The 27576-nt window shown below is 38.9% G+C and overlaps 1 protein-coding gene across 10 annotated transcripts in view; it reads left to right on the top strand.

The window, feature by feature from the left end:
• The window catches only part of LOC113048323 (NACHT, LRR and PYD domains-containing protein 12-like), a 116476-nt gene that overhangs the window by 8370 nt on the left and 80530 nt on the right, over nucleotides 1-27576 (top strand). For 7 of the 10 annotated variants that reach the window (XM_026210082.1, XM_026210086.1, XM_026210088.1 and 4 more), the window contains 8 exons: nucleotides 1308-1421; nucleotides 1613-1726; nucleotides 6849-6962; nucleotides 7141-7254; nucleotides 8964-9047; nucleotides 21881-21994; nucleotides 24736-24849; nucleotides 25053-25166. In XM_026210082.1, coding sequence (XP_026065867.1) covers nucleotides 1308-1421; nucleotides 1613-1726; nucleotides 6849-6962; nucleotides 7141-7254; nucleotides 8964-9047; nucleotides 21881-21994; nucleotides 24736-24849; nucleotides 25053-25166 — 882 coding nt within the window. The remainder of the gene's footprint in view (nucleotides 1-1307; nucleotides 1422-1612; nucleotides 1727-6848; nucleotides 6963-7140; nucleotides 7255-8963; nucleotides 9048-21880; nucleotides 21995-24735; nucleotides 24850-25052; nucleotides 25167-27576) is intronic. The other 3 variants (XM_026210083.1, XM_026210084.1, XM_026210089.1) reach the window with 3 other exon arrangements.

Raw genomic sequence — 27576 nt, 5'->3', positions numbered from 1 at the left:
CCTAACAAGCATGCACATGTACACACACAAGGACCTACATGTACACAAGCACATACACACAAAATCTCCTTCCTCACTAATGGCACCTCACTGCTTGTGAAAGCTGAGGAAACAATTCCTCTCAACACATTTTGAGCACTGCACTTTTACAATGCCTGAACAACCTGGGTATTTGCATCTCCCCTTTCTTTCAACCCAAACAGGCCAATGACCAGTCTGAACAATGCGAACCAGCGTTGATGGTCGTGGATCTACAGGGGTTTTTGGATGCTTTTCAGGCGGTTCTTCCTCAGTGTGCGGTGATGGTCTCCCTCTTCTCTTCAAGGTCTTCTTCTCCATACAGAGACATTCTGCAACTTCAGCTTTGAATTTTGCAAGGCTGCTCACATCCTTTGGGGGGATGCCACGGTCTCTGCTGTCTCTCCGGTAGAGGAGCCACTAAGAGTACTCCCTAAGAGTAACCCCATTATAAATGGTCTCCTTTTCCTAAAAAGCCCCCCTTCCTTTCCTTTTCCTGTCCTATGTTACCACTAGCGCCTATGTCAGGCTGCATATTGCAAGGAGAGATACACCCAGTGTACACCTCAAAGTTGTAGACCATGCCACTGCTATCAGCAAGAACAAAGACTTTATATCCCCAGGGTTTTGGTTACTGTTTCATGGCGTGTTTCCCCATGAATGGGACAATTTGTTCATCCACACAAAGATTTTCATCAATTGGGATCCCTTGGAACTTCTCCAAGAGGGATGTCAGCAGTGGGTGCACCTTATACAGCTTGTCATAAGCTGGTTCTCCAATATACTTGTATTCAAACCTAGTATGCCTGGTATGGCCTTATGTGATTCCATTATGGTACAATGTTGCCTCAAGGCAACATGCAGTTTTATGTAATTTCCTTTGATATATTTGATGATATATAATGTAAAGTTTTTGAAAATACTTCTTTACTTACAAATGAAGGTGATTCAGATTTTTTGTAGCTGATTATCTGGACAGAATTTAGTGAAAAATGCCTTTTTCTTTGGAGAAAATATGGAGCCATGTGACGTGCACGTGTGCTGAAAGAGGGAACAAAATGGACCCATGTGGGTCATGTGACTATTCTTTTGCATTTTCAGTGGTTAAATACGAGTTCCCCTCCCCTTAGAGAGCACTGACCATTAACATTTTATTAAGTTTTTATATGAAAAAAGCTAAAATAGACTTTGTTGCCTGGAGGCAACACCGTACCATAGAGGGTTAAGTATATGTATATTTTTTAATATCCAGCAATTTAATGGATTATCTTTAATCTGCTCTGTTTTAGTTCAGTTTATCAGAAGAGATCAGAACCAGCGTCCAGCTGTGTGTCTATGAAGAGTGACGCATCTATGATTGAGCCAATGAAGTTTAACAGTGGAGATTCACAACCTGAACTCAGGTGAAGCATCTGTATAAATATATGATTATAGCATGGTATTTTATATCAGCATATATTATCACAGTTCATTTCACTATTTTTGTATGAACACAGTGTATGAACTAATTATAAAATCAAATAATTATCATAAAACTAATAGTTTTGTTATATGCAGTAATTTAATGGATTATCTTTAATCTGCTCTGTTTTAGTTCAGTTTATCAGAAGAGATCAGAACCAGTGTCCAGCTGTGTGTCTATGAAGAGTGACGCGTCTATGATTGAGCCAATGAAGTTTAACAGTGGAGATTCACAACCTGAACTCAGGTGAAGCATCTGTATAAATATATGGTTATAGCATGGTATTTTATATCATCATATATTATCATAGTTAATTTCACTATTTTTGTATGAACACAGTGTATGACTTGATTCTAAATTCTTATTTAAAGTGAATTTAAAATAATTAATAATGATAGACGAATATATTTACATTTAATCATTTGGCAGATGCTTTTATCCAAAGTGACTTACAAAGGAGAACAATAGAAGCAATCAGACCAATAAGAGAACAACAACAGTATACAACTGCCATGACAAGTCTCAGTTAGTCTAGTACAGAACACCTAGCCTGAGTTTTTTTATTTAAGAATATGATAAGAAAATGTAAGTACTAGTATTAGTTGGTTAAGTGCTGGTGAAATAGATTCTATTCACAGAATTTAGATGTTTTTTGAAAATTATTAAACACTCAGTTGTTCAAATTGAGTTCGGGAGGTCATTCCACCAGCTGGGCAGAGTCCAGGAAATGGTCTGTGAGAGTGATTTTGAACATCTTTGGGATGGCACCCTAAGGCGTCGTTCACTTGCAGAGCGCAAACTTCTGGAGGGCACATAAACTAGTGAGTTTATGTATGTTGGTGCCATGTTAGTGGTCGTCGTGTAGGCAAGCATCAGTACCTTGAATTTGATTCAAGCGTCTACTGGTAGCAACTGTAACCATGATGAGGAGAGTAGTAACGTGAGCTTCTTTTGGCTCATATAAGACAACCCTCGCTGCTGCATTCTGGATCAGTTGCAGAGGCTTAAGTTGGGTGGCTTGTTCTGACAGGGTCTAAAAGGGTCTAGAAGGGTCTAATCTTCCTAATGTTGTATAAGGCAAATTTGCAGGACCGGGTCGTTGTAGCAATGTGGTCAGTGAAGCTTAACTGATGATCCATCACAAGTCCTAGAATTCTGGCTGTCCTGGAAGGAGTTATGGTTGACGAACCCAGCTGTATAGAGAAGTTGTGATGAAACAAAGGGTTAGCTGGAACCACCAGCAGTTCTGTCTTAGTAAGGTTGAGCTGAAGGTGGTGGTCATTCATCCAGCTAAAAATGTCACTCAGACAGGCTGAAATGCAAGCAATTACCTTCGGGTCATTTGGTTGGAATGAGAAGTAGAGTTGAATGTCCTCAGCGTAGCAGTGATAAGAAAAGCCATTCTTCTGAATGACAGATCCTAATGAAGTCATGTAGATTAAGAAGAGAAGTGGTCCCAGTATGGAGCCTTGAGGAACCCCAGTAGCAAGTTGTTGTGACTTAGACACTTCACCCCTCCAAGACACCCTGTAGGATCTATCAGAAAGTTAGTAAAACCACAGGAGTGTGGTTCCAGAGATTCCATTCTTTCTGAGGGTGGACAGGAGAATCTGGTGATTAACGATGTCTAAAGCAGCAGACAGGTCCAGTGAGATGAGTACTGGGGATTTTGAAGCTGCTCTTGCCAGTCGCAGGGCTTCAGTAACCAAGAGCAGGGCAGTCTCAGTTGAGTGGCCACTTTTGAAGCCAGATTGGCTGCTGTCCAGGAGGTTGTTCTGTACAAGGAACATAGAGAACTGGTTGAACACAACTCACTCAAGCGTCTTTGCAATGAATTTAAGAAGGGATATTGGTCTGTAGTTTTCTAGAATTGCTGGATTTAGAGATGGTTTCTTAAGCAGTGGGCTTAACTGAGCCTGCTTAAATGCTGAGAGAAATGTTCCAGAGTGAAGAGAGAAGTTGATAATGTGAGTAAGTGAAGGTATGACTGAACAAGAAATCGCTTGAAGGAGATGAGTGGGGATCGAATCAAGTGGACAAGTAGAAGGATGACTGGACAGGATAAGTTTAGAAACTTCCATCTCTGAGAGTGGAGAGAGGGAGGAGAGAGGGTGTGCATTAGTCATTGTAAAGTTATCCTCCGTCTGTAGTGTGTAGAACTGGTCACTGATGGTTTTTGTCTTATTTGTGTAGAAAACTGCAAAGTTGCCAGCTGAGTCGATGGAGGAGGTGGTGGAGGAGGATTAAAAAGAGAAGAGAAAGCTTTGAAGAGTGTCCAATCATCACAACAGTTGATAAATTAATTGTGGTTGTATGATGTTTTTGCACTGAAGACATTTGCAGAGAAGAAAAAGAGGAGAGACTGATACACATTGAGGTGCCATTTTCTCTCTGCAGCCCTGAGTTTAGAGCGATGTTCATGGAGAACATCGGACAGCGAGGGGGCAGATGGGGCGGTGCGTGCTGGTCTACACAACAGTGGGCAAAAGTTGTCCAAGCAAGAGGTTAGAGTGGATCAAAGAGTGTCCGTAGCACCGTTCATGTCCAGAGATGAAAAATGAGAGAGTGAAGGAAGTGAGGATGAAACCAAAGAAGATAGGCGAGATGGAGAGGGTGAGCATAGGTTCCATCGAAAGGTGACCTGCGTTGGAGTGTGTGCCGCTTCAGGAGTAAGTGTTAGGTTAGCAGTAATGAGGAAGTGGTCTCAGGTGTGCAGTGGAGCAACTGAAGAGTTGTCTATGGAGCAACAGCATGTGTAGATGAGGTCCAGTTGGTTGCCTGATTTGTGAGTCCCTGTAGTAGACACTCACTTGAGATCATGAGGCGAGCAGAGTTTTGTAGTCAGCAGCTTAGGGTTTATCTAGGTGGATGTTGAAGTCACCAAGCAGTACCAGAGGAGTATCATCTTCAGGAAATTTTGATAGCAGCACATCCAACTTCTCCAAGACGTTTCCCAGTTGACCATGGGGACGATAAATGACCACAAACTGGATTTTAACAGGATGGGTTACAGTAATTGCATGTGATTCAAATGAACCGTTACCTGTAGGTGATGGTTGAAGATCAAATTTCCATTTTTTTGATATAAGGAGATCAGTACCTAATTTTTTACCTCATTTTTTTAGTCTCCAACAGACTAACTCTCACAGTCGTAAGAGGTGTTTGGGAACAAGTGAACTTAGTGGAGAGGGCTGTGGAAGTGGCAGTGTCTTCAGGTTTGATCCAAGTCTCAGTTAGTTCCATGAGGTTAAGTCCAGCAGGAGTGGCAATAGAAAAAACTAAATCTGCTTTGTTAACAGCAGACTGGCAGTTCCATCGACCAACTGAAATAGAGACTGTAATAGTAGAGGTCAAAGGGACAGGCCGTACATTTGTCGGTTAGGCTTCCTTCGACATACATAGCGTGCTCTCAGAGTGTTAGTAGTGCTAGTAAAGGTCTGAAAGCACATAGTGACTACAAGTGACCTAAATAAGTACTTAATAACAAGCTATACAAAAATTTAAGAAAGTAGTGTAATGAGAAAACAAGGTAAAACGCTTACTAACTAATGTCCTTATCTGTTCTTTATCTTCTGACAAGGGCTTCCAAAACAGCTAATTAACCCTCTATGGTACGCAATATGATATCAGTGAGGAAAAAAATATTTGTTATGTTTTTCCTGCTTAAAATTGGACACTATAACAGTATCAATAAACATAATAATTCTTTTTAAATTAATTTATTAATTAAAATTTGTTGCCTCAAGGCAACATTGTACCACAATGGACAAATTGAAACAATTGACATTTTCATGAAGAAATATATATATTTACTGAAATCATAATTTTCTTAAACTAAACACTTGAACAAACAGATTTATCAAGTTTTTAATGAATTACAGATTTCATATTTAATAAAAAGTAACATTTATAATCCAGCTATTATCCTCAGGCAACATTTGTACCATCTGGGACACAAAACCATCATATCATCAAATTATGATATCAAAACATTACAATGGGTGTTGTTTCAAGTTAAAACATTAACAATCACCATAACATTATCCTAATATGAGCCTTATCCTAACAAGCATGCACATGTACACACACAAGGACCTACATGTACATAAGCACATACACACAAAATCTCCTTCCTCACTAATGGCACCTCACTGCTTGTGAAAGCTGAGGAAACAATTCCTCTCAACACATTTTGAGCACTGCACTTTTACAATGCCTGAACAACCTGGGTATTTGCATCTCCCCTTTCTTTCAACCCAAACAGGCCAATGACCAGTCTGAACAATGCGAACCAGCGTTGATGGTCGTGGTTCTACAGGGGTTTTTGGATGCTTTTCAGGCGGTTCTTCCTCAGTGTGCTGTGATGGTCTCCCTCTTCTCTTCAAGGTCTTCTTCTCCATACAGAGACATCCTGCAACTTCAGCTTTGAATTTTGCAAGGCTGCTCACATCCTTTGGGGGGATGCCACGGTCTCTGCTGTCTCTCCGGTAGAGGAGCCACGAAGAGTACTCCCTAAGAGTAACCCCATTATAAATGGTCTCCTTTTCCTAAAAAGCCCCCCTTCCTTTCCTTTTCCTGTCCTATGTTACCACTAGCGCCTATGTCAGGCTGCATATTGCAAGGAGAGATACACCCAGTGTACACCTCAAAGTTGTAGACCATGCCACTGCTATCAGCAAGAACAAAGACTTTATATCCCCAGGGTTTTGGTTACTGTTTCATGGCGTGATTCCCCATGAATGGGACAATTTGTTCATCCACACAAAGATTTTCATCAATTGGGATCCCTTGGAACTTCTCCAAGAGGGATGTCAGCAGTGGGTGCACCTTATACAGCTTGTCATAAGCTGGTTCTCCAATATACTTGTATTCAAACCTAGTATGCCTGGTATGGCCTTATGTGATTCCATTATGGTACAATGTTGCCTCAAGGCAACATGCAGTTTTATGTAATTTCCTTTGATATATTTGATGATATATAATGTAAAGTTTTTGAAAATACTTCTTTACTTACAAATGAAGGTGATTCAGATTTTTTGTAGCTGATTATCTGGACAGAATTTAGTGAAAAATGCCTTTTTCTTTGGAGAAAATATGGAGCCATGTGACGTGCACGTGTGCTGAAAGAGGGAACAAAATGGACCCATGTGGGTCATGTGACTATTCTTTTGCATTTTCAGTGGTTAAATACGAGTTCCCCTCCCCTTAGAGAGCACTGACCATTAACATTTTATTAAGTTTTTATATGAAAAAAGCTAAAATAGACTTTGTTGCCTGGAGGCAACACCGTACCATAGAGGGTTAAGTATATGTATATTTTTTAATATCCAGCAATTTAATGGATTATCTTTAATCTGCTCATTTTTAGTTCAGTTTATCAGAAGAGATCAGAACCAGTGTCCAGCTGTGTGTCTATGAAGAGTGACGCGTCTATGATTGAGCCAATGAAGTTTAACAGTGGAGATTCACAACCTAAACTCAGGTGAAGCATCTGTATAAATATATGATTATAGCATGGTATTTTATATCAGCATATATTATCACAGTTCATTTCACTATTTTTGTATGAACACATTATAAAATCAAATAATTATCATAAAACTAATAGTTTTGTTATATGCAGTAATTTAATGGATTATCTTTAATCTGCTCTGTTTTAGTTCAGTTTATCAGAAGAGATCAGAACCAGTGTCCAGCTGTGTGTCTATGAAGAGTGACGCGTCTATGATTGAGCCAATGAAGTTTAACAGTGGAGATTTACAACCTAAACTCAGGTGAAGCATCTGTATAAATATATGATTATAGCATGGTATTTTATATTATCACATATCATCACAATTCAGTCAAGTTTTTTGGATACAGACATAACAAAAAACCTTTGTGCACTTATAAAATAAAGATAACAAACAAGGTGTGCTGTCTGCAGCCTGTCTGCGCTGATCTTCATTTACAAACACGTCATTAAAATGAAGTGTAACTCAGTGAATACTCAACGAAGAGACATGAGAGAGATATCTATAGAAAGCCTGAAATGTCTACTTTTAAACTAAACAAGTGCTGCCAAAAACAGATATTCTGTGATAAAGTAATCCATATGAAAACAACGTGATATCTGTTTTTCATGTCTCCCTTCGTGACCACGCCCCCGCGCTGAACGCGCTATTCAGATTCAAACTGAAGCGCGCGGCTTGAATACACCCACACAGAAGAAAGAGCAGCGAGACTGTTCTTCAAGTTTTTATTTTATTTTACTGTTTGCTTCGCGATGAGAGGAATAAGACATAATTCACCCCAAAAAGATGTGATGTGGTTGAGGATTTAAGAAATGGATTTCCTCAGAAAAAAGAATGAAGCACTTTATTCAGCAGAGATCATAAACATGAGTAAGTCTCTTTTTATTTATTTACTTGTACTAGTTTTCACATAACGTTTAAACATTTTACTAGTTAGACTTTTCCCAAATACTTTTTCCAAACTATAATTCCTGACTAAATGTATAATCAAGTGAAACATTATGAAGTCTCAATAACAATATACAATACTATACCATTCAAAAGCTTGATGTAAATAATATAAATGTGACAAATAGAGATAACTCTAACAAATGTAAAAACAATGCAGTTCTTTCAATTTATTCCCCCTAAAAAATATTCTGAGCTCTTTTCAACATTAATGATAAAAAAATAATAACGATGATAACAAATGGGTTTTTTTTTTGCTAGAAAATAAGATTGTTAAAAGGATTTCTGAAGGATTGTGTTACTGGAGTAAGGATGGCAAAAAATTTTTTTGATTTGATTGAGCTTTGAAAATAAACGGTTTAACTGCTCCCCCAAGTGGATATTAAATTATGTTGTGGGATAATTAAATATATTCTTAATAAACTACAAACATAAAATTATATACTTTTATTTTGTTCTCACATTCTTTCTTGTAACTCCTCACCCACAGTTGCTCAGCTGACTGAGGCTCATTATGCAGCTCATTATGCAGGGCTTTGTCTTCTCAGGTGTAAATAATGATATTCATGATAGTTGACGCCTACTCCCATATGACTTACCAACAAAAAGTGTCTTAGAAATTTAAAATCAATATAATTGTTTTCTGTGAGTGAGTAAACAAGATGATTTTCACATAATTTAGAAAGAAAAATTCTAGGCTACAAGCTCCAGTTCTCAACAATCCCGGGAAACAATGTTATGTATGTGTTTTATGGTCTTATTCGAGTGATTTAACATTTTTAGTTTTTCCACTAACCACGCATAACATTTTTCTCAAAAATACAATCATGTACATGCATGCATTTCACATATTATTATAGCCCAGTTTGTGCTGATTACGGTGATATTAGACTTTACCCATTTAAAATATAAGAAACTGAAAAAAGCACAAATATCAGGACATGACAAAACTTCTCCAGGCCCCAAAAATACCCTTAGACTCCAGAGGGTTAATGGATTATCTTTATTCTGCTCTGTTTTAGCTCAGTTCATCAGAAGAGATCAGAAGTAGAGCCCAGCTGTGTGTCAATGAAGTTTAACAGTGGAGATTCACAACCTAAACTCAGGTGAAGCATCTGTATAAATATATGATTATAGCATGGTATTTTATATTATCATATATTAATCACAGTTCATTTCACTATTTTTGTATGAACACAATGTATGACATTGTTACGACCCTGTTTAGGGACCAACATAAGAAAGCCATTCTAAAGGCAACAAACACCACAGTGGCCAGGGCAAAAGTTTAAGTTTTATAACAGGTAAAATTAATAACAAAAACAGGAAAACAGCAAAAGTGTATAACAAACGAATCCTAAATAAGGACTGGTGAGCTAACTAATTTAAGTTACCACTAACACAAGAATCAAGGAAACTTCCTATTTCCCGAGGAAGAAATCAAACAGCAAAGGTCTTCCGGGTCAGCTCACTTACCCATGCTTTCTATGTACTCTGTGGTAACTAAACAGTCAGTCTCTCACCATCCTTAAACAAAAGAGAACGCGAAACAAGACTAAACACAAAATGGAGTTTCCTGGGCAAGTCTCCATTGAAGTGCAGCCGCTCTTAAATAGGTAGAGGCTTCAGGTGTTTGTAATGGTCTCCGCCCACATCCAATTAGAAGCTGGACTCAGGAAAGGAAAAAGAAAAAGAGCAGGGCCTCGTAACACCCCCACCCTTAAAACATTAAATATAATTTAATCAAATTATTTTTTATGAATTGAATACTCCAACTATAAATGGAAAAATCCAACACAGTCAAATAAAATTTAAATTGTGTATTGGGACATTTGGTCTAAGATGTGTCAAATCTTCGAAGTCATACTCACTTGGCAGTTGCTTGGACAGCTCAAATAATGGTGCAGGCAGGAAATGTGTCTGGACAGTTCATAGACCTCTCATCAGTACTGTAACAGAAATGAGTCGAACCAGACAAATTAAAGAGTCCATCAAAGCTGTGCTTTGAAACACGAGCCGAATTCCTCAGGAAGTCATAAATCAGTTCTACTGCCACAAGAACCAAGCAAGATGACCAACCAACTTGTTCACACAACAGCTTTCAACATTAACACCACTAGAACAATTATTTACAATTTCAATTCGAAGAAGAGAAATTTGGTGTCAAATTTGTTGTTCGTAATTGAAATGCAACGCTGGACATCACATGGAAACCCATGAGTTAAACACTTCCATTGACTTCCCCAACCTAGCAGAACCAGACTGAAATTCCTAAGGGGGGGGGGGGGGGGTGGGTGGGGGGGGCTTTAAACCTCTGTCTCTACAGAACATCCCTATGTCATGAGAATGGCAAAGAAACTGCTTTTTGTACATGGACCAGAATAAACTCAAAAAGACTTATAAATCAATCATTCCATCGCTTAACTCCATATTCATTTATATGTAACCAACACATTCGACTATCATGTATAATCACTTATTGTTTATGTCTTTTGATAACTAAAAGGGTATATAGTCATGTCTAGTATTGATATAATCGAATCTGCTTGCTTGATATTATCCAGACAATAATTTATTTGTCCCATGTATCATATTCTTGTAATAGGAATCATGTCCAAAATTAAACCCTGCAAGGCAGGAAAATTCGGACCACATGCTTGGTAAGATAAACAAATGATTTATGATACCCCCGAGCCAAGACAATATCTGATTGGTCAAGACAACATTTGAGGTGTGGCCAACAGGCCACTTTAAATACCTAGGACACCATGAAATCTGGCTTTTAGTCTGCTTTTAGTCTCTAGATATGTTTCTGCTATTAGCCATGTATGTTGCCATCACTATTCTTTGAGCGCAGTTGCAGCGTGCTTCAGCCTGCACGCATTCTGCTAGCCACGATGAGAAGGAACACAACCTTGTCTCGTCAAACTTTATTTCTTTTCTTTTCCGTTTGAAAGTTTCGTGTTCTGAGTTAAGTTTTGTAACGTTGAGTCTCCAACGCCTGACCTCGGGTGCCCGTTCAACTTCAACCAGCGCACACGACTCTGCACTTTCAGCCAACGCCCAACAACCACGGGCTTTCCAAGACGTCACTTCAGAGACTGAACTTCCAGCCAATCGACGACCTCGGGATAGCCCTTTCACAGAGACTCCTTTTTCACAGGAGACGCAATAACTTTACCTCCAGACTCTGGCATTTGTGCTGGTGTATCTAATATAATTTTAACCTCATTGAGGAACTCCGTGTGAGCGTTCATTAAGTGATTGATGGTTGTTCATGTCTATGCAATTTAACGTATTGCTGTATACTTGGGTATCCATATTTCCATTCTCTTAATCTCATTTTTCCCTAACTTTCGATCTTCCTGCAACTTGTATGAATGTGTGAGTGCGTGCGTTTATGTGTTAGATTAGTTTATATGTCTTAGATTTATCTAATAAAGCCTTATTCATATTGAAAAGAGAAGTATCTTGTGTTTTGTGCTTACAAGTTAATGTCTTAAACTGCCGATCTTGTTACTGTGCTAATTGATAGTGTTTCACTATAGTTTGGATATTAGTATCCAGCGCAGATTTGATGTTAAACGGCTCGTTCACTGAATCGCAGGGCGTCTTGGTGACCAGCCGTGAAACAGCGATTCTGTTCAAATTCCCTTTAAAATCTTAAATTATTCCCTTTGAGCTAAATTGACCCGTTTCCGTTACAGTACTCTTAGCAGACAAGGGACTATATTAAGACTCGGGTTTAGCCAGAACCTTACCTCCTGCTAAAAATAAGACACGCACTCAACAAGTTGTTCAGGCCTGACCCAGCAACTCCAGACACCAAAAAGGACTTAATCTCATAAAATCTTAACAAGGACTTTGTGTCAGAGCCCTTTTTACTTTCAAACTCAAAAAGATGGCGGTCTAGGTAAGAAGATACACACTAGAACTAAGGTTTAGAATGGTGCTTCCAAAACCTGCCGTTCACTCAAGAACATTGCCAGGAAAGCAATTCTTAAATTCCTCAAGAATTACCTTCTCTCCTAGAGGAGCAAAATCTGTAGGACTCATGGTATCTTCGAATTGCAGTTTTAACAGCCTCAATCCAAAATCTGGTCAGAAGGGAAAGAAAAACTTGAGCCACCAGTTAAAATGCATTGAAGCAGTAAGGTCCATACACACTTAGCCCAACAAAGTTACAACTACACGTTCAAAATGAGTATAGTTTTTCTAATATTCTTCTATGAAGGGAAGGACCAAACAAATGTTTACAGACAGCGAAGTCCTCACTAGCTCAATTGTTACAGGCGGTTTGACTATTACTGCTCAAAGTTGTAATTTTTCAAAAGCAGGAGTTATCCCGCTCTCCTGCTCCAATTTTCCTGACTCCAGTTCTAACCTTCTCAGCTCAGTCAATTGCAATTTGTTTTTCCTTTAACCTCCATTTCTTCGAGTTAAAGTTCCTTCACGTCGAGACTTCAACAAAGGAGTCTTTATGCAAATCAAACTGCAAAACATTTTTGAAGCAGCATCACCCGAAGATTCCTTTTGATCCAATATAGATCAACTTTGTCTCATGGTAGCCTTAACTACCAAAAATACAGTTTTATCAGAATCCGCAATTTGCTTAAGTTCTGCTTTCCAACGTCTATTACTTTACTAATGAAGGAGACTGCAAAAAAAAAAAAAAAAAAAAAACCTTCTCCAAATCCTCCATAAAACTTGTCTCTACAAAAGGTAGTAAGAACCTAGTGTAAAATACAGATAAGCAAATACAAGAACTTTACCCCATGAAACACCTACAACCCATGGCCACTCAAAAGTAGTTTCCACAAAAAGAACGGCTAAAATTGGTCAAAACCCACCTTTCAAACTACTAAATGCAACCAAAGAACATGCCCAAAGTACTGTAGCCATGCATCAAATACAAAAGCATGAAACAGTACAAAAACAAAAGTAGAAATGCAATACACAGAAGCATACTACAAACAAGCAAAAATAGCAATGCATCAACTTACAAAGCAAGCGACACGACACAAGTAGAATTGCCTCAATCTCTTAAAGAAAACTACAAAACACAAAAGTAGCATTGCATAAATATAAATATCACAAAGCATTCTACAAAACTATAGCAATTTATGTTATGACCCTGTTTAGGGACCAACATAAGAAAGCCATTCTAAAGGCAACAAACACAACAGTGGCCAGGGCAAAAGTTTAAGTTTTATTACACAGGTAAAATTAATAACAAAAACAGGAAAACAGCAAAAGTGTATAACAAATGAATCCTAAATAAGGACTGGTTTAACTAATTTAAACTACCACTAACTCAAGAGTCAAGAAAGCTTCCCATCTCCCGAGGAAGAAATCAAACAGCAAAAGTCTTCCAGGTCAGCTCACTTACCCATGCTTTCTATGTACTCTGTGGTAACTAAACAGTCAGTCTCTCACCATCCTTAAACAAAAGAGACCGCGAAACAAGATTAAACACAAGAGTTCCCAGGGCAAATCTCCATTGAAGTCCCAGCCGCTCTTAGATAGGTAGAGGCTTCAGGTGTTTGTAATGGTCTCCGCCCACATCCAATTAGCAGCTGGACTCAGGAAAGGAAAAAGAAAAAGAGCAGGGGCTCACAACAGACATGATTATAAAATCTTATTTAAAGTGAATTTAAAATAATGAATAATGATAGATGAATATATTTACATTTAATCATTTGGCAGATGCTTTTATCCAAAGCGACTTACAAATGAGAACAACAGAAGCAATCAGACCAATAAGAGAACAACAACAAAGTCAAAGTCACCTTTATTTTATAGCACTTTAAACAAAATGCATTGCGTCAAAGAAACTGAACAACATTCATTTAGAAAACAGTGCCTCAATAATGCATAATGATATTTAAAGGGATTTTATCATTGAATTCAGTTATGTCATCTCTGTTCAGTTTAAATAGTGTCTGTGCATTCATTTGCAAACAAGTCAATGATATCGCTGTAGATGAAGTTACCCCATCGAAGCAAGCCAGAGTCGACAGCGGCAAGTACCCGAAACTCCATCGGTGACAGAATGGAGAAAAAAACTGGGGGCCAGTTCTCCTCTGACCAGACGAAACCAGTAGTTCAATTCCAGGCTGCAGCAAAGTCAGATTGTGCAGATTGTCATCTGTTTCCTGTGGTCTTGTTCTGGTGCTCCTCTGAGACAAGGTCTTTACAGGGGATCTGTATCTGGGGCTCTAGTTGTCCTGGTCTCCGCTGTCTTTCAGGGCAGTAGAGGTCCTTTCTAGGTGCTGATCCACCATCTGGTCTGGATACGTACTGGATCCGGGTGACTGCAGTGATCCTCTGATCTGGATACAGACTGGATCTGGTGGCTACGGTGACCTCGGAATAAGAGAGAAACAGACAAATATTTGTGTAGATGCCATTCTTCTAATGATGTAGCAAGTACATAGGGTGTTATGTGAAGTGTTTCCGGTTCCGGTTTACCTAATTAATGCAGCCTAAAAATCCTTTAACGGATTTGGATATTAAAAGCATATTAGTATGTTATGTGTATGCCAGGTTAAAGAGATGGGTCTTTAATCTAGATTTAAACTGCAAGAGTGTGTCTGCCTCCCGAACAATGTTAGGTAGGTTATTCCAGAGTTTAGGCGCCAAATGAACAACAGTATTCAACTGCCATGACAAGTCTCAGTTAGTCTAGTACAGAACACCTAGCCAGAGTTTTTTTGTTTTGTTCACCTAGCCAGAGATTTTGTTTTTAAGAATATGATAAGAAAAGGTAAGTACTAGTTGGTTAAGTGCTGGTAAAAAAAAAATATTTAGAAGTTTTTTAAAAACACTCAGTTGTTCAAATTGAGTTCGGGAGGTCATTCCACCAGATGGGCAGAGTCCAGGAAATGGTCCGTGAGAGTTATTTTGAACATCTTTGGGATGGCACCCTAAGGCGTCGTTCAATTGCAGAGCATAAACTTCTGGAGGGCACATAAACTAGTGAGTTTATGTATGTTGGTGCCGTGTCAGTGCTCATCTTGTAGGCAAGCATCAGTACCTTGAATTTGATTTGAGCGGCTACTGGTAGCCATTGTAACCTGATAAGGGTGGGAAGTAACGTGAGCTGTTTTGGCTCATTGAAGACAACCCCTTGCTGCTGCATTCTGGATCAGTTGCATAGGCTTAAGTTGGGTGGCTTGCTCTGACAGGAAGGGTCTAATCTTCCTAATGTTGTATGAGGCAAATCTGCAGGACCGGGTCATTGTAGCTATGTGGTCAGTGAAGCTTAACTGATGATCCATCACAAGTCCTAGAATTCTGGCTGTCCTGGAAGGAGTTATGGTGGACGAACCCAGCTGTATAGAGAAGTTGTGATGAAACGAAGGGTTAGCTGGAACCACCAGCAGTTCTGTCTTAGTAAGGTTGAGCTGAAGGTGGTGGTCATTCATCCAGCTAAAAATGTCACTCAGACAGGCGGAAATTCAAGCAATTACCTTCGGGTCATTTGGTTGGAATGAGAAGTAGAGTTGAGTGTCATCAGCGTAGCAGTGATAAGAAAAGCCATTCTTCTGAATGACAGATCCTAATGAAGTCATGTAGATGGAGAAGAGAAGTGGTCCCAGTATGGAGCCTTGAGGAACCCCAGTAGCAAGTTGTTGTGACTTAGACACTTCACCCCTCCAAGACACCCCGTAGGATCAATCAGAAAGTTAGGACGTAAACCACAGGAGTGTGGTTCCAGAAATTCCATTCTTTCTGAGGGTGGACAGGAGAATTTGGTGTTTAACGATGTCTAAAGCAGCAGACAGGTCCAGTGAGATGAGTACTGGGGATTTTGAAGCTGCTCTTGCCAGTCGCAGGGCTTCAGTAACCAAGAGCAGGGCAGTCTCAGTTGAGTGGCCACTTTTGAAGCCAGATTGGTTGCTGTCCAGGAGGTTGTTCTGTACAAGGAACATAGAGAACTGGTTGAACACAACTCACTCAAGCGTCTTTGCAATGAATTTAAGAAGGGATATTGGTCTGTAGTTTTCTAGAAGTGCTGGATTTAGAGATGGTTTCTTAAGCAGTGGGCTTAACTGAGCCTGCTTAAATGCTGAGAGAAATGTTCCAGAGTGAAGAGAGAAGTTGATAATGTGAGTAAGTGAAGGTATGACTGAACAAGAAATCGCTTGAAGGAGATGAGTGGGGATCGAATCAAGTGGACAAGTAGTAGGATGACTGGACAGGATAAGTTTAGAAACTTCCATCTCTGAGAGTAGAGAGAGGGAGGAGAGAGGGTGTGCATTAGTCGTTGTAAAGTTATCCTCCGTCTGTAGTGTGTAGAACTGGTCACTGATGGTTCTTGTCTTATTTGTGAAGAAAACTGCAAAGTTGCCAGCTGTAAGAGTCAACTGAGGAGGAGGTAGAGGCAGATTAAGAAGAGAAGAGAAGAGAAAGCTTTGAAGAATGTCCAAGCATCACAACAGTTGTTAATTTAGTTGTGGTCGTATGATGTTTTTGCAGTGAAGACATTTGCAGAGAAGAAAAAGAGGAGAGACTGATACCCATTGAGGTGCCATTTTCTCTCTGCAGCCCTGAGTTTAGAGCGATGTTCATGGAGAACATCGGACAGCGAGGGGGCAGATGGGGTGGTGCATGCTGGTCTACACAACAGTGGGCAAAAGTTGTCCAAGCAAGAGTTTAGAGTGGATCAAAGAGTGTCCGTAGCACTGTTCCATGTCCAGAGATGAAAATGAGATAGTGAAGGAAGTGAGGATGAAACCAAAGAAGATCGAGATGGAGAGGGTGAGCATAGGTTCCATCGAAAAGGTGACCTGCGTTGGAGTGTGTGCCGCTTCAGGAGTAAGTGTTAGGTTAGCAGTAATGAGGAAGTGGTCTCAGGTGTGCAGTGGAGCAACTGAAGAGTTGTCTATGGAGCAACAGCATGTGTAGATGAGGTCCATTTGGTTGCCTGATTTGTGAGTCCCTGTAGTAGACACTCACTTGAGATCAAGAGGCGAGCAGAGTTTTGAAGTCAGCAGCCTAGGGTTTATCTAGGTGGATGTTGATGTCACCAAGCAATACCAGAGGAGTATCATCTTCAGGAAATTTTGATAGCAGCACATCCAACTCCTAACCAAGAAGTTTCCCAGTTGACCATGGGGACGATAAATGACCACAAAGTGGATTTTAATATTGCAAGTAACAAGTAATTGCATGTAATTCAAATGAACCGTTACCTGTAGGTGATGGTTAAAGATTCAATTCAAGTTTATTTGTATAGTGCTTTTTAAAAAAACAAATCGTTACAAAGCAACTTTACAGAAAATTATGTTTCTGCAATATTTAGTAGTAGCTAGTTGTTTGTGCACATTTGACATAATTTCAGGAAAAAAATAATAATAATACAAGACGTAGTCAGCTAGACGATGAACTATCAATATTATTAATTAAGTTATTACATGATTCAGTCACACATTTAGCAATAATTGTTAGTTCTGTTTGTTGATTCAGGGTTAGCATCATCTGGGGTCCTCTGAGGGGTCAGCATCATCTCTTCTCAGGTTTTCTGGATCCAGAGTTGAGCTTGTGTAAATCCTAGTTACCATGGGATGTGAATCCCGTGGCGAAACATAGAAACAAAATACAGACATCATTAGCATAGCTGCTGATCCAACAAATTAAAATTAGTTTAACCCAAGCTAAAGAATAAAAATGCACCTTTGACCAGATGCAACTACATTTACAATTAAAAAGATACATTATTCGAATGCTTGGCGAAAGAGATGTGTTTTTAATCTCGATTTAAACAGAGAGAGTGTGTCTGAACCCCGAACATTATCAGGAAGGCTATTCCAGAGTTTGGGAGCCAAATGTGAGAAAGCTCTACCTCCTTTAGTGGACTTTGCTATCCTAGGAACGACCAAAAGCGTTTTTTGAACTTAGGGTGCGTGATGGGTTGTAGCGTGGTAGAAGGCTAGTTAGGTATGCAGGAGCTAAACCATTTAGGGCCTTATAGGTAAGTAATGATAATTTGTAACTGATACGGAACTTAATAGGTGGCCAGTGCAGAGACTGTAAAATCGGGGTAATATGATCATATTTTCTTGACCTCGTAAGGACTCTAGCTGCTGCATTTTGGACGACCTGTAGCTTGTTTATTGATGAAGCAGGACAACCACCTAGAAGTGCATTACAATAGTCCAGTCTAGAGGTCATAAATGCATGAACTAGCTTTTCTGCATCAGAAACAGATAACATGTTTCGTAGCTTGGCAATTTTTCTAAGATGGAAGAATGCAGTTTTTGTGACATTGGAAATATGATTTTCAAAAGACAAATTGCTGTCTAATATAACACCCAGATTTCTGACTGTAGAGGAAGTAACAGTACATCCGTCTAGTTGCAAATTGTAATCTACAAGATTCTGTGTAGTGTTTTTTGGTCCAATAATTAGTATCTCTGTCTTACCTGAATTTAATTAGAGAAAATTATTTGTCATCCAATCTTTTACATTTTTAAAACACTCTGTTAGCTTAGATAATTGGGAAGTTTCATCTGGTCTCGTTGAGATATATAGCTGAGTGTCATCAGCATAACAGTGGAAGCTAATTCCGTATTTTCTAATAATATTACCAAGGGGCAACATGTATATTGAAAATAGAAGGGGACCTAGGACGGATCCTTGTGGCACTCCATATTTTACTGATGATAAATGAGATGACTCCCCATTTAAGTAAACAAAATGGTAGCGATCGGACAGGTAGAATCTAAACCATCTTAGAGCCTGCCCTTGAATACCTGTATAGTTTTGTAATCGATCTATGAGTATGTCATGATCTATGGTGTCGAACGCAGCACTAAGGTCAAGTAAGACTAGAAATGAGATACAGCCTTGGTCTGAAATTCTTCATACAGATCATTTTTATGCAGGAAGGTGCTCAATTGAGCAGACACAACTTTTTCTAAAATTTTAGACATAAATGGAAGATTTGAAATTGGCCTATAATTTGCCAGTACACTAGGATCTAGTTTTGGTTTCTTAATAAGAGGCTTGATAACCGCCAGCATGAATGGTTTTGGGACGTGACCTAAAGATAACGACGAGTTAATGATATTGAGAAGCGGTTCTTCGGCTACAGGTAACAGCTCTTTAAGTAATTTAGTGGGTACAGGATCTAATAAACATGTTGTTGGTTTAGATACAGTGATAAGTTTATTTAGCTCTTCCTGTCCTATGGTTGTAAAGCACTGCAGTTTATCTTTGGGTGCGATGGATGAAACTGAAGTGTTAGATGATGTAGAATCTACATTCGCTATTGCATTTCTAACGATATCTATTTTATCAGTGAAGAAATTCATAAAGTCATTGCTATTTAACGTTGGTGGAATATTTGAATCAGGTGGCGTTTGGTAATTTGTTAACTTAGCCACTGTGCTAAATAAAAACCTTGGATGGTTTTGGTTATTTTCAATGAGTTTGTGGATATGCTCTGCCCTAGCAGTTTTTAGAGCCTGTCTATAGCTGGACATACTGTTTTTCCATGCAATTCTAAAAACTTCTAAGTTAGTTTTTCTTCATTTGCGTTCAAGACTACGAGTTACTTTCTTGAGATAGTGAGTATTAATGTTATACCATGGTACAGTACGTTTTTCTCTAACTTTTTTCAATTTGATGGGGGCAACAGCTTCTAATGTATTAGAGAAAATAGTGCCCATGTTATCAGTAATTTCGTCTAATTCATGTGTATTTTTGGGTACACATAGCAGTTGGGATAGATCAGGCAGGTTATTTGCGAATCTTTCTTTGGTGGCTGGAACAATAGTTCTGCCCAGACGGTATCGCTGCGACATATAGTTAATATCAGTTATACGCAGCATGCACGATACAAGGAAATGGTCTGTAATATCATCACTTTGAGGTACAATATCTATAGCAGTAAGATTAATTCCATGCGATATAATTAAGTCTAGTGTATGATTAAAACGATGAGTGGGCCCGGTGACATTTTGCTTGACTCCAAAGGAGTTTATTAGGTCAGTAAATGCAAGTCCTAATGTATAATTTGCATTATCAATGTGGATATTAAAATCTCCCATGATTAGCGCCTTATCAACTGTAACTAGAAGGTCTGAGAGGAAATCTGCAAATTCTTTTAGGAATTCTGTATACGGCCCAGGTGGTCTATACACAATAGCCAGAGCAAGAGATACATTAGATTTCTTTTGCATGTCTGACAGAGTAACATTTAGCAGAAGTATTTCAAAAGAGTTAAACCTGTATCCTGTTTTCAGAGTAACATTGAGAATATCACTATATATTGTTGACCAGTCTGACGGGGCTCATGCTTATAACAGTAGTTTGGTGGAGTAGACTCATTTAGACCAAAATAATCATTTGGTTTTAGCCAGGTTTCAGTCAAGCAGAGTAAATCAAAACTATTATCTGTGATCATTTCATTTACAATAACTGCTTTTGGTGTGAGTGATCTAATATTTATGAGCCCAAACTTAAAAAAAAAAAAAAATTCTGGTTTAATTACGATAAGATTTTTTCTAGATCCTATATTATATTTATATTTTGACCTCACTATTCGGGGAACAGACACAGTCTTGATAGTTTTTACAGCGCAAGTACTTTTAGCATTTAAGCGGGTGGAACAAAACTCATCATAATGGTTATTTGAGAATTGTCTTACTAGTCACATGGAGCGAAGTGTCCTGGAGATGTTGTCAGAGAGAAGCTCCGCTCCGATTTTGCTGGGGTGTAATCCATCAGCGCGAAACAGTCTAGGACGCTCCCAGAAAAGATTCCAGTTATTAACAAATAGCAGTTTCTGTTCTTTACACCATGACAACAACCATTCATTTAAAGCAAAAAGTCTACTGAACCTTTCGTGTCCTCGTCAAAACGTGGGCAGTGGTCCTGACACGACGATCGTCGCCGCGGGCGTCGTGCTGCGAACCGTCTCGATCAGGCTCCTGAAGTCCCTCTTCAGCGTCTCCGTCTGCCGCAGCGTGGTGTCGTTAACCCCGGCGTGAAGCACGACCGCTCTGGGGCTCTCGTCGTCCTTCAGGATCACGGGTATCTGCGCAGAAACATCGAGAACACGAGCACCAGGCAAACAATGAGTGTGCACTTTACCTTCGGCTAACATAGCACTTACGTGTCGGACGATGGAATCTCCGATGATCACAGCGTCGCGTACTGTCTCGCGGAGGGGAGCGAAGCGGTTCTGGAGGAAGATCTCGAAGGCAGGAGGGGGAGAGGTCGTCGCCCCCGGGACCCGGCTCGTGTCCTCTGCTGTGGATGCACCCAGGGTCCGTGGTGTCCCGGCGTCGCAGTGAAGGACATCTGGGAAGATCGCGTCCTGGGTGCACCGGGCCTGAGCAGAGAAACACACGGAGTAGACGTGGTGGGACTGTTAACAGCACGCTGTATACTTACTATACTATACTATACTATACTTACTAAAGATCAAATTTCAATTTTTTTTATGTATGTGTGGGAACAAGTGAACTTAGTGGAGAGGGCTGTGGATCCAAGTCTCAGTTAGTTCCATGAGGTTAAGTCCGGCATGAGTGGCAATAGAAAAAACAAAATCTGCTTTGTTAACAGCAGACTGGCAGTTCCATCGACCAACTGAAATAGAGACTGTAATAGTAGAGGTCAAAGGGACAGGCCTTAGATTTGTCGGTTAGGCCTTCCTTCGACATACATTGCGTGCTCTCCAAATGTTAGTAGTGCTAGTAGAGGTCTGAAAGCACATAGTGACTACAAGTGACCTAAATAAGTACTTAACAAGCGATACAAAAAGTAAAGAAAGTAGTCGAATGAGAAAAAAAGGCAAAACGCTTACAAACTAATGTCCTTATCTGTTCTTTATCTTCTGAAAATGGCTTCCAAAACAGCTAATTAAGTATATGTATATTTTTTAATATACAACAGTATAATTAATTATCTTTAATCTGCTCATTTTTAGTTCAGTTCATCAGAAGAGATCAGAACCAGTGTCCAGCTGTGTGTCTATGAAGAGTGACGCATCTATGATTGAGCCAATGAAGTTTAACAGTGGAGATTCACAACCTGAACTCAGGTGAAGCATCTGTATAATATATATATATACAGATGCTATATATGCTATAATATATGATTATAGCATGGTATTTTATATTATCATATATTATCACAGTTCATTTCACAATTTTTATAAGAACACAGTGTATGACTTGATTATAAAATCTTATTTAAAGTTAATTTGATAATGATGAACTAATAGTTTTGTTATATCAATCAATCACCTTTATTTATATAGTGCTTTAAACAAAATACATTGCGTCAAAGCACTGAACAACATTCATTTGGAAAACAGTGTCTCAATAATGCAAAATGATAGTTAAAGGCAGTTCATCATTGAATTCAGTTATGTCATCTCTGTTCAGTTGAAATAGTGTCTGTTTTTATTTGCAATCAAGTCAATGATATCTTTTATTTGCAATCAAGTCAATGATATCGCTGTAGATGAAGTGACCCCCAACTAAGCAAGCCAGAGGCGACAGCGGCAAGGAACCGAAACTCCATCGGTGACAGAATGTGATCCTCTCTGATCTGGATACAGACTGGATCTGGTGGCCACGGTGATCTCGGAATAAGAGAGAAACAGACAAATATTAGCGTAGATGCCATTCTTCTAATTATGTAGAAAGTACGGTGTTATGTGAAGTGTTTCCGGTTCCGGTTTACCTAATTAATACAGCCTAAAAATCCTTTAACGGATTTGGATATTAAAAGCACATTATTATGTTATGTGTATGCCAGGTTAAAGAGATGGGTCTTTAATCTAGATTTAAACTGCAAGAGTGTGTCTGCCTCCCAAACAATGTTAGTTTTGAGAACGTAGCGGACGTAGAGGAGTATAATGTAAAAGGAGCTCATTCAAATACTGAGGTGCTAAACCATTCAGGGCTTTATAAGTAATAAGCAATATTTTAAAATCTATACGATGTTTGATAGGGAGCCAGTGCAGTGTGGACAGGACCGGGATAATATGGTCATACTTCCTGGTTCTAGTAAGAACTCTTGCTGCTGCATTTTGGACTAGTTGTAGTTTGTTTACCAAGCGTGCAGAACAACCACCCAATAAAGCATTACAATAGTCTAACCTTGAAGTCATAAATGCATGGATTAACATTTCTGCATTTGACATTGAGAGCATAAGCCGTAATTTAGATATATTTTTGAGATGGAAAAATGCAGTTTTACAAATGCTAGAAACGTGGCTTTCTAAGGAAAGATTGCGATCAAGTAGCACACCTAGGTTCCTAACTGATGACGAAGAATTGACAGAGATACCATCAAGTCTTAGTGTTCTAGGTTATTACAAGCAGAGTTTTTAGGCCCTATGATTAACACCTCTGTTTTTTCTGAATTTAGCAGTAAGATATTACTCGTCATCCAATTTTTTATATCGACTATGCATTCCATTAGTTTTTCAAATTGGTGTGTTTCACCGGGCTGCAAGGAAATATAGAGCTGCGTATCATCAGCATAACAGTGAAAGCTAACACCATGTTTCCTGATGATATCTCCCAAGGGTAACATATAAAGCGTGAAGAGTAGCGGCCCTAGTACTGAGCCTTGAGGTACTCCATACTGCACTTGTGATCGATATGATACATCTTCATTCACTGCTACGAACTGATGGCGGTCATATAAGTACGATTTAAACCATGCTAATGCACTTCCACTGATGCCAACAAAGTGTTCAAGTCTATGCAAAAGAATGTTGTGGTCAATTGTGTCAAATGCAGCACTAAGATCCAATAAAACTAATAGAGAATAAACCTACGATCAGATGATAAGAGCAGATCATTTGTAACTCTAAGGAGAGCAGTTTCAGTACTATGATACGGTCTAAATCCTGACTGGAAATCCTCACATATACCATTTTTCTCTAAGAAGGAATATAATTGTGAGGATACCACCTTTTCTAGTATCTTGGACAGAAAAGGGAGATTCGAGATTGGTCTATAATTAACAAGTTCTCTAGGGTCAAGTTGTGGCTTTTTTATGAGAGGCTTAATAACAGCCAGTTTGAAGGTTTTGGGGACATATCCTAATGACAATGAGGAATTAATAATAGTCAGAAGAGGACTTATGACTTCTGGAAGCACCTCTTTTAGGAGCTTAGATGGTATGGGGTCTAACATACATGTTGTAGGTTTAGATGATTTAACAAGTTTATACAATTCTTCCTCTCCTATAGTAGAGAGTGAGTGGAACTGTTCCTCAGGGGGTCTATAGTGCACTGTCTGATGTGATACTGTAGCTGACGACTGAATGGTTGCAATTTTATCTCTAATAGTATCGATTTTAGAAGTAAAGTAGTTCATAAAGTCATTACTGTTGTGGTGTTGGGAAATGTCAACACTTGTTGAGGCTTTATTTTTCTTTAATTTAGCCACTGTATTGAATAAATACCTGGGGTTATGTTTGTTTGCTTCTAAAAGAGAAGAAAAGTAATCAGAACTAGCAGTTTTTAATGCTTTTCTATAGGATATGCTACTTTCCCGCCAAGCAATACGAAATACCTCTAGTTTTGTTTTCCTCCAGCTGCGCTCCATTTTTCGGGCTGCTCTAAACTGTTTTCCTTAACCTTCCTTAAGCGTAAAGGAGCAACTGCATTTAAAGTGCTAGAAAAGAGAGAGAATCCATAGTTTCTGTTACATCATCAAGTTGTTCTGAGGTTTTGGATATGCTAAGGAATTCGGATACATCAGGAAGATAACTTAAATATCCAGTAATTTAATGGATTATCTTTAATCTGCTCTGTTTTAGTTCAGTTCATCAGAAGAGATCAGAAGTAGAGCCCAGCTGTGTGTCTATGAAGAGTGACGCGTCTATGATTGAGCCAATGAAGTTTAACAGTGGAGATTCACAACCTAAACTGAGGTGAAGCATTTGTATAAATATATGATTGTAGCATGGTATTTTATATTATCATATATTATCACAGTTCATTTCACAATTTTTGTATGAACACATTGTATGACTTGATTATAAAATCTTATTTATAGTTAATTTGATCAAGGTAAACTAATAGTTTTGTTATATGTAGTAATTTAATGGATTATCTTTAATCTGCTCTGTTTTAGCTCAGTTCATCAGAAGAGATCAGAAGTAGAGCCCAACTGTGTGTCTATGAAGAGTGACGCGTCTATGATTGAGCCAATGAAGTTTAACAGTGGAGATTCACAACCTAAACTCAGGTGAAGCATCTGTATAAATATATGATTATAGCATGGTATTTTATATCATCATATATTATCACAGTTCATTTCACTATTTTTGTAAGAACACCGTGTATGTAATCTTAATTAAAATCTTATTTAAAGTGAATTTGATAATGATAAACTAATAGTTTTGTTATATACTATAATGAAACCGTGAAATCTTGTACTGATGACGCTATTGAGAGTTTGCGAGGATGTTTTGTCTGTACCATATGGAATGTTTTTATGGATTCATCTGCTGATATTGATGAAATTAATGATGTGGTCAGTTCCTGGGTAACTTATTGTGTCGGTTATCTCCGAAAATAAGATATATACATGAAGATATATCCAAATAATAAGCCATGGGTGATCACCATTCTTAAGGGTCTGTTGATTAAGAAAAGAGTCCTGGTCCAGCTGGAATAAGTGGTAGGGTCCTGAAACAATGTGCTGAAGAATTTGGTCCTATTTTTATTTATATTTCTAATTGGTCTTTTGAGGTTCAGTATGTACCAAAACTTTGGAAAGAGTCTATTATTATTCCAGTTGCAAAAAATAATTTTCCTAAAGGCTTGACAGATTATAGACATGTTTCCTTGACCTCGCTTATAATGGAGGTATTTGAGAAATTAGTAAAAGTGGTACAAATGGAACAAACTACACCATTTCTCGAACCGATGCAATTTGCCTATAGGGCAGAAAGAGGTGTGCAGGATGCAACACTGACTTTATTGGACCTGTTGTACAAACATCTGGAGAGTAGTAGTAACCATGCAAGGTTATTATTTGTAGATTTTATGTCTGCGTTCAACATCCTTTTCCATGGATAACATAAGTCAGAAACAAACTCTTCTACAGGTTGATTCCCCCACATTTAGGGCTTAGATGACCCCCCACCCCGGTCATCCTCAGGCATTTGTTTCCCCCATTCTATGGCCCAATGATCTTCTCAGGTCATTCTCAGACATCTGTCCCCCCCAGGTGTCGCCCTTCTGCACCCACACGGCTCCATGAACCAACTGTTACCCATTACTCTCAGGCCCTAAACCCATCACACGGTGTCCACTCAGCAATTCGAACAAAACACATGCATATATGGTCATGCAAAAGCAATGTAAATGAATTTTTCCACCACAATTTCCCCCTTTTTATCATTCATTGATCACTAAAACATAAAACAAATTAATTACTACTGGTTCTTCTTTCACTACACAATTAACATTATATGTGCTCTGGAAGCTGGGCTAAATGAATAAACACTGTTATTGCATTTCTGACATAAGACAGACCCTCAGTCACCTCACAGATACAAGACAATTAAAAAATCAAATATTCAAATGAAAGAAAACAAACATAATTCAATTAAAGCAAACTTAAGTCATAACATCACATTTATTCTCTTCATCTCTAATTTTCGCATAAATGATCAATCTCTTAAGTTTTCAAAAGAAGTAAGATAATATGCTAACACTTTTTGTTTGGGTACAGACCATATTTTAAGCAAGCAAACAGTATAGATTTAGATGGGCCTGAACATTACTTATCATTCTCAAAGAAAATATCATAGGTCTCATTCATTTAACAAATTTCACAGTAGCTTCCGCTACTGTATGTCTCTTCATCAGTAGTTTTCTCCCTACACAAATTCATGAGAATGTCTTCATTGTACATAGTCATTTTTAACCATTTGATGTGAAATGCTAGACTTCACCAGTCTCTGTGCTGAAAAATACATGGTAGGCATAATAGCAGCAAAAATCCTATGGCTACAATTGGTAATACAGTGTTGCCCAGCCAATATCCCCACCCTTCCCACATTCTGTCAGCCATTCTGCCTTTAAATTGTGTGTGCGCTCAGGCTCTTTTACGACCACTGTAGTCTGGAATATGAAAACAACACGATGTACCCAACTATGATGCTGATATTCTTACAGCCTTTCTCTCTCTCTGCTAGACTTCTATGGGCCTCGGTTGAGCACCCAACTGTGATGTCAATATCTGTTCACTTGAGTGCAGGATGCTTCTATGCTGTTTTTCAGTCTTGACCTTGCTCTTCCTACTGATGGGATGCTTGATGTTTATGCTGGATTCTGGCCTTTGTTGATGTGTGTGTCTTGAGATTTCTATTCCCTCCGCTCCTCCTCTTGAGATGCAGGTGGGAGTTTTTGGCAGTGGCTGGCCTGGATCTATGTTGCTCTCTCTGCTACCTTCACAGCCGTGTGAGTGGTCAGAAGCACCTGGAACGGTCCCAGCCTTCCAGCTATTTTTCCTCAGATCTCGTATCACCACAAAATCTCATGGTTTCAGCAACCTTCCCCTGAGCAGCTTTTTGTAACGACTGATCACAGGAAACGAGAGATCCAAATACAGTGTGTTTAATGGGGTAATCCATCGCACCCAAACA

Source organism: Carassius auratus, chromosome 29, assembly GCF_003368295.1.
Source record: "Carassius auratus strain Wakin chromosome 29, ASM336829v1, whole genome shotgun sequence".
Lineage (NCBI taxonomy): Eukaryota > Metazoa > Chordata > Actinopteri > Cypriniformes > Cyprinidae > Carassius > Carassius auratus.
Note: the sequence above shows the minus strand (reverse complement) of the source record. Positions and strands in the feature narration are given on the sequence as shown.